General features: G+C 37.5%; 1 protein-coding gene across 5 annotated transcripts in view; it reads left to right on the top strand.

Annotated features, from left to right (window-relative positions):
• The window catches only part of SLTM (SAFB like transcription modulator), a 50,110-nt gene that overhangs the window by 24,083 nt on the left and 12,563 nt on the right, over nt 1-13,464 (top strand). For 3 of the 5 annotated variants that reach the window (XM_058665773.1, XM_058665776.1, XM_004578355.3), the window contains 9 exons: nt 3,434-3,461; nt 4,785-5,259; nt 5,871-5,920; nt 7,935-8,053; nt 10,509-10,658; nt 10,869-10,972; nt 11,064-11,230; nt 11,708-11,793; nt 11,997-12,160. In XM_058665773.1, coding sequence (XP_058521756.1) covers nt 3,434-3,461; nt 4,785-5,259; nt 5,871-5,920; nt 7,935-8,053; nt 10,509-10,658; nt 10,869-10,972; nt 11,064-11,230; nt 11,708-11,793; nt 11,997-12,160 — 1,343 coding nt within the window. The remainder of the gene's footprint in view (nt 1-3,433; nt 3,462-4,784; nt 5,260-5,870; nt 5,921-7,934; nt 8,054-10,508; nt 10,659-10,868; nt 10,973-11,063; nt 11,231-11,707; nt 11,794-11,996; nt 12,161-13,464) is intronic. The other 2 variants (XM_058665775.1, XM_058665777.1) reach the window with 1 other exon arrangement.

Raw genomic sequence — 13,464 nt, forward strand, 5'->3', positions numbered from 1 at the left:
CATCGTGCTGGCTCCATAAATTTTATATTTACTTATTTGCTATATTCTAGGAAATAATCTTTTTCAATGGGTAGAAAATTTCAAATTGGTTGTGTATAATGTCTGTGCATATATATTTAGACAGAAAACACTTCCTATTGTTGTGTTTGTGTGTGTGTTTTCTGCTTTGTTTCCTTACTGCAAAGATTTGGGGGCTTAGGACTTTAGTTTAGCTTTCCCTGTTAGTGCTATGTTTACTGCAGATAGTACTCAATAAAACAAATATGTACTTATATGTGGTTCATCTTTCTTGAAAAAATTATTTTTTTACTCATTTGAGTGGCAGAGAAAGAAACACAGAAACAGTTCCTATCTGCAGGTTCACTCCCCATAGGGGAGCTGGGAACTCAATTCACATCTCCCACATGGATACAGGAACATGATTGCCTGATGCATCCCTGGGGCCTCTCCAGAACCTACATTAGCTGAAAGCTGGAGTTGGGAGACACTTCGATAGGGGGTGCAGACCTTTTAACCAGCATGTTAACCAATGGGACAAAAGAGACCTCCTCCAACCTAACTTATTTATTTATTTATTTATTTATTTACTTATTGTTTCCGCAAAGCTTGGGTTAAGTTCTTTTCTCCTCAAGACATTTAAGTATGTGTAATTAAGCCAGTGTAATTACTGTGTAGTAAAACTTATGAGAGCCCTCTAAAGACATGTTGGGTTATTAAGATAAATATCTAAAAATATTAGCAAAAAAGGCAAATCGTAGGAGTTACTTTGACAACTAGTAACAACATTGCTAATTGGCAGACTTTAAGAATTTCATTTTTTATGTGATATTCTTGAGTATACTTTTTTAAAGATTTTTTTTTTTTATTGGAAAGTCAGAATTCCAGAGAAAAGGATCTAATGTCTGCTGGTTCACTCCCCAAGTGGCCACAATGGCTGGAGCTGAGCCCATCTGAAGCCAGGAGGCAGGAGCCTCCAGGTCTCCCAAGGCTTTGGGACCCACTGTGTTCCCAGGGCACAAGCAGGGAGCTGGAAAGTAGAGCAGCTGGAACGCAAACTAGCACCCATATGGGATTCTGGCACGAGGGATTTAGCCACTAGGCTACTGCACTGGGCCCTTGAGTATACTTTTTTTTTTTTTTTTAAGATTTATTATTATTGGAAAGCCGGATATACAGAGAGGAGGTGAGACAGAGAGGAAGATCTTCCATCTGATGTTTCACTCCCCAAGTGAGCTGCAATGGGCCGGTGCGTTCAATCCGATGCCAGGAACTAGGAACCTCTTCCAGGTCTCCCACACGGGTGCAGGGTCCGAAAGCTTTGGGCCATCCTCAACTGCTTTCCCATGCCACAAGCAGGGAGCTGGATGGGAAGTGGAGCTGCTGGGATTAGAACCGGCGCCCATATGGGATCCTGATGCGTTCGAGGCGAGGACTTTAGCTGGTAGGCCCCGCTGCCGGGCCCTTTTTTTTTTTTGAGATTTATTTATTTTTATTGGAAAGGCAGATGTACAGAGAGGAGGAGAGACAGAGAGGAAAATCTTCCATCCAATGGTTCACTCCCCAAGTGGCTGCAATGGTTGGAGCTGAACCAATCTGAAGCCAGGAGCCAGGAGCTTCTCCCAGGTCTCCCACGTGGGTGCAGGATCCTAAAACTTTGGGCCGCCCTCGACTGCCACACACAGCCAGGGAACTGGATGTGAAAAGCGTCTGCCAGGATTAGAACTGGTGCCCATATCGGATTCCAGCAGATGCAAGGCGAGGACTTTAGCTTCTATGTTATCGCGCTGGGCCCAAATATACTTTTTAAATTAGCAAATCATTTGGGTATCTTTTTCTTGAACTCATCAGTGTTGTAACAACATGAGTAACCGGAATGTAATGTTTTGTTTCATCACAGATGGATAAAGGAAGGTTTGGTTTCATTTTTTAAATTTATTCTGTGTTTGAGTGTCACAATTTATTTGTTACTTCAGGATAAATTACAGAATTAAAAGTTCAGGATGAAAGATTTAGGTATAATTTGAGTGTGACTCATCCGTCTCCTGCTGCTCTTGCCCACCACTCTATCCAAGCAGAACCTTTTTCCTTTCCTTTCCAGATCTTGTAGGTTAGAGATACAATGAATAAAAGCAAATTCCATGTAACAATTAAAAAGTTCTTAATATAGATGACCTATAGGATATTGACATTGCTGTAAGTCAGTGATTTCCTTTTTCTAGGCCTTTTTGTTTTTTTTTTTTAACTATCCTAGCTTGTAGCTTAGTTTTCAAGTATAGTTTTCTTCATGTTGCTTTAGTGACTAAAATTATGAGTCTTTCCCTATTTGGGATACGTAAATGTTGACTTAGTTAAAACATTTATGATTACTTTTTAGAAATATAATGGTTATCCATTCCTGATTTTGAGCATGTGGTAAAACATTTAACGTTTTTAGGGACTGCATCGTTTTGTATGAACCTAAAATAGTGTTGTAAAATAACTGACATTTAACATTTATATTCTACTTGAATTTTGCTTTAAGGATTTGGTTAGCTCTCCCCATAAGCAGTTTTCAGAGTGTGCTCTCTGGACCGCAGCATGAGGTCCACCAGTCTAAAGCCCCCTGAGACCCTCTGAAGTGGCACCTCCCTGGGCTGTCAGAGCCCTCCAGGGAACCCTGACACCTGCTGCTCTTTGATAACCACTGCTCTATGGCTTCGGTGGTAACATCACTCCATGCCCATTACCAGTTCGCCTACAACAATCTACCTCATAAAAATGAAAACATCTCACTTTATAGTGGCCATTACTTTACCTACAGTCTTGCGTTTGGTAAAATGATGCTTCTGGCTTAGTGTGATTAGTGATTTCTGTAGTATTTGCTTGATAAAAAAACCTTTGTGAAATTCCTGTTTTCAGGTTCACACATACTTTCAGATTAAGATAGCAGATGTTTAAAACTAAATAAATTTTAAGAAAAGGGGAGTGTTTTTTTTACTGTTACAAAAAAATAGTTTAAATGGCTAGTCATCATTATACATGTGACAGTTTTAATTTTAAACAGATAAAAATGATTTGAAAATGACAGCTGTTTAGGCTTCTCATATCTGAGATGCTTAAAAAGAATATAGTCATTATTTAGATCCATCCTTTTTTTGGCAGTTCTTTGAGCTGAGAAAGGTTTGGATTCTATAAACTAGCTTTGGGAAAAGAAACTAGTTGTTTGTTGATGTAGTTGACAAAGTTTGTCTGGTTCTGCTCAGATTACGTATGCTAGACTTGTGTTCCCTATCTGTAAATGGGCTCTGGTTCTTGTTCAAATATCCTATTTGTTACTGATAAACATCCCTAATTAATAGTATATCCCTCAGTGTTACCTGACTCATTTTGCACTACTACTAAAATCTAGCTTTACATGAATTTGTTTTACATTTGATTATTCTTTGAATTTCAGGATGGTGAGGAAGAAGAAAATGAGAAAGGTATGTTTAATGCTAAGTAGAGTTTTAAAATTACTGACATTTTTTTAAAAAGTAAATTATATGAAAAGTATTCTTTATTTGAAATATTATTTTTGAAGTAAGTTTATTTCCAGATTTATCAGTTTAGTGTGAATTAAGTTAACATCTTGATTTAATTTTTAATTAGTTTTTAATTTTCTTTTGTACACAAAATATATTCTGATTTGATAGTACATACCAGTTACTGTAGTGTACAATGATATGATTTTTTATTTTACACAGTTTAAATATTATATTTAAAATCAGTTCTGACATACGGTAAGTTGACTGCATCCTTAAGACCGACACTGCAGTAACTCATATGTGCTAATTGGTGTCCCCGTGTATAATTCATAATGAATTTTGCAGCTAGTCCTAAAAATGATAAATGACCAGGGAACTTTATATATGCTGCTTAAGGAACCTTTTGTACAGTCTTCCAACAGTTTTAGCAGTTTAAAAGCACTGACTCATCCAACACAATTAGAGGCACAACACTAGCAGTACATGTGGTCAATGTCAGGTTATTGAAGAGTTTTTGGACAGAAGTTAAAGGATCCTTCTTCGGACTAGAAGGGACATGGAATGAGGTCGTCCTAAGCAAGGCAGAATGAAAAGTCTAGAAGCATCGATGAAGTAAAGCTTCTGACTGAACATCTCACATGCACAAAGCCTTTCCATTTTGGGGGAATGCAAGACAGCTGTGAAGATGGTAATTGCAGACTAACTGGACAGGATGAAGACTGGAAGTAACCAATTTCCTGAACACCATGGAGCAGGAACGTCTTCAGAGCCTTCCATAGCAGCATTCCATACAATTCTGGACTAACGAAGAATTGAAGACTGAAAAAGATGGGGCCCTGAATACTCTGAAGACGGCTAAATCCAGACTGTGGCCTTTGAAGAAATCAGCCTGGGAGTTCCGAAGGTCACAAGCCAAGATGATGGGAACACTGAATAACAAATCTGCATGCTTGTCACTAACCTTGGAGGAACAAAAGCCTTCCATACGCCATTACAACCAGGAAGAAAGAACTAGGATCTTCAGGATGGAACCATTTTCTCACTATCACAATTGTTGTTTGGTGTTTGTATATAGAGATCTCATTTTTTCCATGAAGAATAAGTGATCCTGGGTAAAGGATTGTTTATGTTAGTTAATACCCTTGTGCTTTTTTTTTTCCTCTAACCTTCCATCAGTGCTAATAACTGGCTTTATATTTTCTAGGTCCTATTCTAGCTTATGAATATGAAATTGTTTAAACTTCTTGTTTTGCCATATTTATTCCTGTTAAATCCTCTTAGATATAGCAGGTTCTGGTGATGGTACACAAGAAGTATGTAAACCTCTTCCTTCAGAAGGGAACCTAGCTGAGGCTGATCACACAGCTCACGAAGAGACGGAAGCGGAAGCAAATGCGCCTGTGAAAGAAGCTGAGGATGACAACATCTCGGTCACAATCCAGGCTGAAGATGCCATCACTCTGGATTTTGATGGTGATGACCTCCTAGAAACAGGTAAAAATGTGAAAATTACAGATTCCGAAGCAAGTAAGCCAAAAGACGGGCAGGACGCCATTGCACAGATCCCGGAGAAGGAAAGCAAGGATTATGAGATGAATGCGAACCATAAAGATGGTAAGAAGGAAGACTGCGTGAAGTGTGATCCTGTCGAGAAGGAAGCCAGAGAAAGTTCTAAGAAAGCAGAATCTGGAGACAAAGAAAAGGATTCTTTGAAGAAAGGGCCCTCGTCTACTGGGGCCTCTGGTCAAGCAAAGAGGTTTGTTTTTCTATGTCAGTTCTTTACGATACTGAATTCCAGCATTCAATAAGATCACTCTACATTAAGGGGGTGGCTTCAAGACCATGTACAATAATTAGTGTCTTATGATCCTGCTTATAATATTTTTGATCGTCATAAGTTACTTTTAAAAAATTTCAAGATCTTCGTAATATGCAGTGTGTCCTACTGATTGCATTGTCGAATTGTCAGCATATATTTGGTTTTTTTGGTTGTTTTTTTATTATTTTTTTTCAAATTGACAATTTTTTTTGTGTTTTATTTTTAAAAATCCTTGTGGTGATGGTTAATGAACAACTATCCGTTCTAAGAACTCAAAATGAAGTCAAGTCCCAGTCCTGAAATCTGGAGAAGATGGCCATATTTCCACTGAATAAAATTGTCAGGAAATATAGATCTTCAGGCATCTTGGGGAAAATCAGTGCAAGAACCCTGAGGGGAACCACTTATTCAAATAACATATTCTAGGCCTTTGGAATTGTTCATTTGTGTGACTAGTGCTAGTTTTAAGTAATTAATAGTCAATATCAAGCTGTTTGGTTTGTTTTGTTATTTGTTTTCAATTGTCTTCTGGTAATTTGCTTCTTTAGCTCATCAAAGGAATCTAAAGACAGCAAGACATCATCTAAAGATGACAAAGGTAATAGATTTTTTTTCCTGTTTATTTCAGTGGTAATGTTGTGCATTTTCATTACAGATGTTAACAGCTGCTCAGTGTTTCCTCTGGTGTTGAGTCCTTAAAATTTTATTGACAGAGTAAAACTTGGGCTGGTCTTTGTGTAACCAAAGGAGTTAGATAACAGTTAACTCTGAAGTTTGTAAGCTAGTCTGACTATGTTAAAAACCTATTTGTTGGGAATGTTTACGTATTGTGATTAATCAATTCTATTGAATATGAATTGATACTTCATCTTACATTATAATTTCACAAATGTTTTCATCTCCACATACAGTGATTAGTAACTATTGTACATTGCAACTGTTTTCTTATACTGTCTAGTAGAAAATATGCTTTAAAATAAATCAGCCCTTAAAATAGGGCATGCTTCTGTTCATATAGCCAGAACACAGTATTTAAATTCTTCATCATTTATTCCTAATTTGACTTACTATGTGTTAATGGTTGTCTTACACAGGGAGGCAATTTAATTTTCAGTTCTGCTAAGTGTTAAAGTGTGCCATACCTGCTTGCTCTCTGTTTGGGAACATTGGTTCTGTCATGCTTGTGAGCTATAGTTTTATCTTACAACATATGCTCTATCTACTCGGAAAATATTTTTTGTTTTCTAAAAAGGCAGTTAAGGAGAAAGCATACGACTTAATTACCAGCAAGTACTAAAAATCCTCCTGGATAGCTAAAGAAGGATTGTATGCATCCTCTGTGGTTTATTTATTGTTTTGTTATGGAAATTATAGTGATTTGATTTAGCAGTTGACAATTATGTAAAATATGTAAAAGACACAATAACTTCATAAAATGTTATCCCTTCATGTTCTTGGTTAAGTAACACTTTTTTTAAACTGTGAAAATGTATTATTATTTTTTTTTTTGTAATTAGAAAAGTACCTGAACCCAAATATTACTGGTATATCCAAAAGATTCACAGATTTTCAGTAAACATTGCATAGTGTAAAACAGATCCTCTGATGGAGGTACACCCTGAGAGTAGACCAGAATCACCCACTGATATTTAAAACAAGGAGTGAATGTTACCTCCTTTACTCAGAAGTCTGTGGGAGTTTTTTCAGGTGTTAACCTTTGTGTCATGTAATTTTATTAAAGCACTGAAACTGTTACTATTTTTACATACAGTCACATGAAACTGTAGAAATTATTTTAATTACTTGTATACTGTTTCTCTTAAAGTGACTAAGAATTGTTTTTCAAAACAATGAAAATGTCTCTTTCATAATCATACAGACGAATAAAAGCAATAAGGGATGGACTGACTGGACCTGTGTGCTAAGGGATGGCCTTAATTGTATGAGCCTTACTGCCTGCATTGAAATAAGACAAAAGTGACTCATAATCATCTTGTGTTCCAGATGATTTTGAGATCTCTGGTCTTACTCTTCTGGCTATTTTATTTTAGAAAATTGCTTCTTACTGAATCAAGAATACTGCAGATGCATATAAGTCCTGTTTTCTCTGACTTGTTGTCCAGTGGGGAATAAATGTGAATTGTTAGGTGATTAGTCTTTATACTTAAACTCTCTAGAAGCTTCTTTGTTTATAATTCCTGAAAATAGTTTTTCCCTGCCCTGACTTTTCCCCTGCAGTTTCTCAGGATGCAAATCCCACAGTAGATGTGGCAATTAGGCAATCTTCTGATTCCTGGAGAACTGCTTCCTAGTTGCCTGCATTCAGTGTGGTGGGAGAGGATAAATTACTAAGCTGCAGTGACTATCTGAACTTGTAATCGGGATTGTTGCCTACTTTGGCTTTGAACGCATGCCATAAGAAGTGTCCAGAAGTAAATTCGTTTCTCTACAAATTATATTGTATGTTATTATGTCTTAATTTAGTAATTAAAAGGATTTTGATGGCATAAAGTCATACTATCAGTAGTTTTGATGGAGTATGTACCTTATAATTTTGCAAAAAGAAAGTTCTGATTAAGACACTTAAATGTCTGGTATTAAATTTATTCTAGGAAGTGCAAGTAGTACTAGCGGTAGCAGTGGAAGCTCAACTAAAAATATCTGGGTTAGTGGACTTTCTTCTAATACCAAAGCTGCTGATTTGAAGAACCTCTTTGGCAAATATGGAAAGGTACATTTTTTTTTTAACCTTTTTATCTTTCTAGTGTCTGCATTTGAAACAGACTGCACATGAAATGGTATTTTATAACTTTATGTTTTAGGATTGTCATGAGCATTATTAGGGATTAAATGATGTTTCATCATCCAGATTTTTTTTTTCAAGATTTATTTATTTTTATTGGAAAGGCGGATATGCAGAGAGGAAGATTTTCCGTCTGATCGTTCACTCTCCAAGTGACTGCATCAGCTGGAGCTGAGCCAATCCGAAGCCAGGAGCCAGGAGCTCTTCCAGGTCTCCCACGAGGGTGCAGGGTCCCAAGGCTTTGGGCCTTTCACCACTACTTTCCCTGGCCACAAGCAGGTAGCTGGATGGGAAGCTGGGCTGCTGGAATTAGACCCAGCATCCATATGGGATTCTGGTCCTTGCAAGGCGAGGACTTTAGCCTAGGTTACCATGCTGGACCTGGTTTTTTGCATTTTTTAACTGACCAGTTGTCTGAGTATAAAGCAAGTTTTTGCCTGTGCTAGTGACCACAGAGATAGAATGTTATGAATTCTAGTCCCATTTTTACCCATTCATTCTATTTTCAGTATTAGACAACTGAAAACAGTTTATCTAAATAGTGTTGACATTGTTTAGAGCTTATTATTAAAGATTCTACCCAGGTGACAACAAGAGTTTGGGCTTATTAACCATTGTGGAGTAAATAAAGTTTTCACAGAGATGAGGTGAAACCCATGGTTTCCAGCCACCCCAACTGTAGAGCTTACAGTCTCTGTTTTACATCCTCCTGACATTCTGCCTTTATTCCTGTTGCCTCAACACTGCACAGGATGGTTCCCACTCACTTTACTTTCCATAGTTCCATCCTTACTTTGTCTCTTTTCCACCTTACAGAATCGAAATTATTGGTCATTTTTATATTGACAAAAATTTGGAAAGTATGTAACATGGAAAGTATTGTCTTCCAAATTTTAGGGTTATTTTTAAGTGAGCTTTTTTTTTTAAAGATTTATTTTTATTACAAAATCAGATATACGGAGAGGAGGAGAGACAGAGAGGAAGATCTTCCATCTGATGATTCACTCCCCAAGTGAGTGCAACGGCCGGTGCTGTGCCGATCTGAAGCCGGGAACCAGGAACCTCTTCCGGGTCTCCCACACGGGTGCAGGGTCCCAATGCTTTGGGCCGTCCTTGACTGCTTTCCCAGGCCACAAGCTGGATGGGAAGTGGAGCTGCTGGGATTAGAACCGACGCCCATATGGGATCCCGGTGTGCTCAAGGCAAGGACTTTAGCCGCTAGGCCCTAAGTGAGCTTTTTAACAGAACAAATGCCTGGTTTGTGTGCTTATTTTTGCAAAGCAGAGTGACTCATTATAGGAAAATGGCTAACACTCACTAAAAAAAGATCTGGAAATATCTTTAATTTTTTTTCTGTGCGAGTCAGGTTGGGTCCGTGGTATGGAAATGTTGGTCTAAATCCAGTTATTTTCATTTAACTGTAATATTATTTCATGATGTGATTCAGATTTGACCTACTTATATGGAGGGGGTGGTTAAAAATAAACAAGGTCCGGCGTGATAGTGTAGAAGCTAAAGTCTTTCCTTGAACGTGCCGGGATTCCATGTGTTTACCAGTTCTAATCCTGGAGGACCCACTTCCCATCCACCTCCCTGCTTGTGGCCTGGGAAAACAGTCAAGCATGCATGGCCCAAGCCTTGGAACCCTGCACCCGTGTGGGAGACCTGGAAGAAGCTCCTGTTTCCTGGCTTCGGATTGTGACCATTGTGGTCACTTGGGGAGTGAATCTTTGGGTGTAAGATCTTCCTCTCTGTATATTTGACTTTCCAATAAAAATAAACAAATCCTTAAAAAATAGTAAATAAGGGCCCGGTGGCATGGCCTAGCAGCTAAAGTCCTCACCTTGAAGGCGCCAAGATCCCATATGGGCGCCGGTTCTAATCCCGGCAGCTCCACTTCCCATTCAGCTCCCTGCTTGTGGCCTGGGAAAGCCCAAGGCATTGGGACCCTGCACCCGTGTGGGAGACCCGGAGGAGGTTCCTGGTTCCCGGCTTCGGATCGGCGCGTACCGGCCGTTGCGGCTCACTTGGGGAGTGAATCATCGGAAGGAAGATCTTCCTCTCTGTCTCACCTCCTCTCTGGATGTCTGACTTTGTAATAAAAATAAATAAATCTTTAAAAAAATAGTAAATAAGTAAATAAAGGGTAAAGTTGCTTTTTGACTTGTGAAGTTCTTGAATTTTCCTTTTTCTATGGAAAGGTAGCTAATAATCACAAGAATATGAAACAAGGTATGACTTCACGTTTTCTTTTATCTTGAATTAATATATCCTTACTGTATCTTTTAATATGAACAGTCTTCAGTTCTGAAGGTTCATCTGTTTATAAATATGTGTAATTGTGAAGATGTAAGACTTTGTATAGTGTCATTTTGTTTTGTAGGTTTTGAGTGCGAAGGTTGTTACAAATGCTCGAAGTCCTGGAGCAAAGTGCTATGGCATTGTGACTATGTCTTCAAGCACAGAAGTTTCTAGGTGTATTGCACATCTGCATCGCACTGAGCTGCACGGACAACTGATTTCTGTTGAAAAAGTAAGCTTGCCAATTGGGGTATCAAAGGGAAATTATGTCGATGGCTAGCCATTTGCAACTTAAAAATGGTCAGCACGGGCAGCAAGAGAATCAGTTATGGTTTGATAAGTATTTCTGTATTTTTTGTTTAGTAATTTTCTGCCATCAGCTGATTTCATAATAAAAATATGACTTTCAAATTCAGTTTGTCCTCTGTTTTAAAACTTTCAGGTAAAAGGTGATCCTTCTAAGAAAGAAATGAAGAAAGAAAATGATGAAAAGAGTAGTTCAAGAAGTTCTGGAGATAAAAAAAATATGAGTGATAGAAGTAGCAAGTAAGACTTTTTTTAATGAGTAGACAGACTTTTTTGGTACATTAATGCAGTAGTTCTCATTCTGTGTTCTTTTCTGGGATGATATGGTCAGGACACAAGCTTCAGTCAAAAAAGAGGAGAAAAGGTCATCTGAGAAGTCTGAAAAAAAAGAAGGCAAGGATTCTAAGAAAGTAGAAAATAAAGATGAGAAGAATGACAATGGAGCAAGTGGGCCCACGTCAGAATCTATTAAGAAAAGTGAAGAAAAGAAACGAATAAGTATGCCATATGTCCGTCTTCTCAGTTCTTTTCTTATATATTTTATGTCTTAAATTTGACAGTGGATAGGAAGACCTGGAGTTATGATCAGATAAATATATAAATATGATCAGATAAATTATTTTCTTGTTAGATGTTTAGGTGGTAGAAAAGAAGCTCTAGTAAAACTTCTTTTCTACTTTTGTGAAACATTTGTCTTCTCCCAGTTAAGCCTGCTATTAATTCTGGCTGATTTAAAATGGTCACCTCTTGATAGTATTGAGTTAGGATCTTTTGGTGTCACTGCATGTATTAATGTGAACATATTAAATTAGTTGACAAACTCTTTGCATTTGAATTCTTACAGAATCAGTACTTTTTTTTTATTTCATGTGTTGATTTGTTGAATATCTGACTTTCTAAAAATTGAACAATTTTATATATTCATGATGATGTAATTTTTAGACATTTGTTTATCTAAAACTTTTTTGTTTGCAGGTTCAAAGAGTCCAGGACGTATGGTAATATTAGACCAAACTAAAGGGGATCATTGTAGGCCATCAAGAAGAGGAAAATATGAGAAAGTAAGTCTTAAAGAGGCATGCTGTATACAGTGTCACCTGTTGTGAAAAGAAAATAATTCTGTGCCACTGTAGACATTTTCACACATTACCACACTAGAAAATCTGCACAGGAGGAAATGCTACTAGTCTGTTGAGTTTAAGTGAGTAGCTAAATAAAGCTTCAAATTGTTTTAACTTTCTACTCTCTTATCTTTTCCCAATAGGTTCATGGAAGAAGCAAGGAAAAGGAGCGAGCCAGTTTAGATAAAAAAAGGGACAAAGACTATAGAAGGAAAGAGATCTTGCCTTTCGAAAAGATGAAGGAACAAAGATGGAAAGAACATTTAGTGCGTTTTGAAAGACTGCGGCAAGCAATGGAATTTCGAAGGTAAAGAAGACTCTATTTTATATCTGTCTTTCAAAATGGTTACATTTTAAGTACTAGTTATAAGCCAGGTTTCTGGGAATTGTATTCCCACTGGAGATAGTTTGCATCTTTAAAGTGTAATTAGATCTGATGGTGTGTTAAATTTGCATAACAGTTTGCAGTTTTAAAGCACGTTTCCATCTGTTGTCTCCAGCTAAGTAGTTCTATAGGTTAGCTACGCCCAGAGAGGCTAAATGACTCTTCCAGTGCCACATTGCTACTGAGTGGCAGAGTCAGGACCTGGACCCAAGTCTTCTGACTCCAAGTCCAATGCTCTTTCCTCTACTCCAAAGCTGCTGCCATAAAAAACAGGCGTTTAAAGGGAAAATTGATTTTGAGATCAATTCAAAGTAAGCTACACTATTCAAATGCCTACTGTGTTGAAATTTTAACCACAAATTTATTGACTTTGGATTAGTGCTCAAATGAAGGAATATTTGCCCTAAGAGCCAAGTCAACATTCTCTTTAAAACAATCTGTTAACGCTTGAAAAACTGAGATGTTTCTGTTTTTAATAATGTTATTTCAATAGTTTATTACTAGTGCCAATGTATCAGCTTTTGGATGCTATTTAAAATATTCTTGTGAATGTGTTTTTATAATATATTTTTCCCAATATTAACCTGTCTTGTCCAGAGGTCACTTACCAGAGGATTTCGTCCATTCATTCACAAGAATGGTAGGAACTACCAGATACTTTTAACAATTCACATAATATAGCAATGACCATGCACTTTTCTTGAAAGGAAATAGCTCTTACAAGCACTCAGAACTAACTTTCCCTCATTTTAGATGAAGTCACTGTGCTTAGCTTTCTATTTTATTTAACTGATGACCAATTGGAAAGAGAGTAGGAGAAGGAGGCTAATAGAACAGTGATTCTCAAACTTCATACCAGTGCCCCATATATATATATATAAACACACACATACATATATATGTAAAGTTAATGCTTTCTTAATTCTCTTGTATGAAAGTGATGAATCACGTAGCTTTCTATACAGACAATTTCTAGAGAGTCAATATAATGTTCTAACTAAGATAAAGGAGAAACAAGAGTGATGTCTAATAAAATATGTATTCCAGGTGTGAGTGCTTTAGGCATAACTCTGCAAGAGGACTTAATGAGTAGGCAGATATTCACCCTGCGTATACTCAGTGAGAAGGTGGCAGCCCGTGTGCAGACAGAGACCGCTATGTTGTCTTGGGAGTCAGATACCAGTAGTGATGTTGGCATGATTTCTGAAGTGGTGAACAATGCTTGG

Source organism: Ochotona princeps, chromosome 6 (genome assembly GCF_030435755.1).
Source record: "Ochotona princeps isolate mOchPri1 chromosome 6, mOchPri1.hap1, whole genome shotgun sequence".
Lineage (NCBI taxonomy): Eukaryota > Metazoa > Chordata > Mammalia > Lagomorpha > Ochotonidae > Ochotona > Ochotona princeps.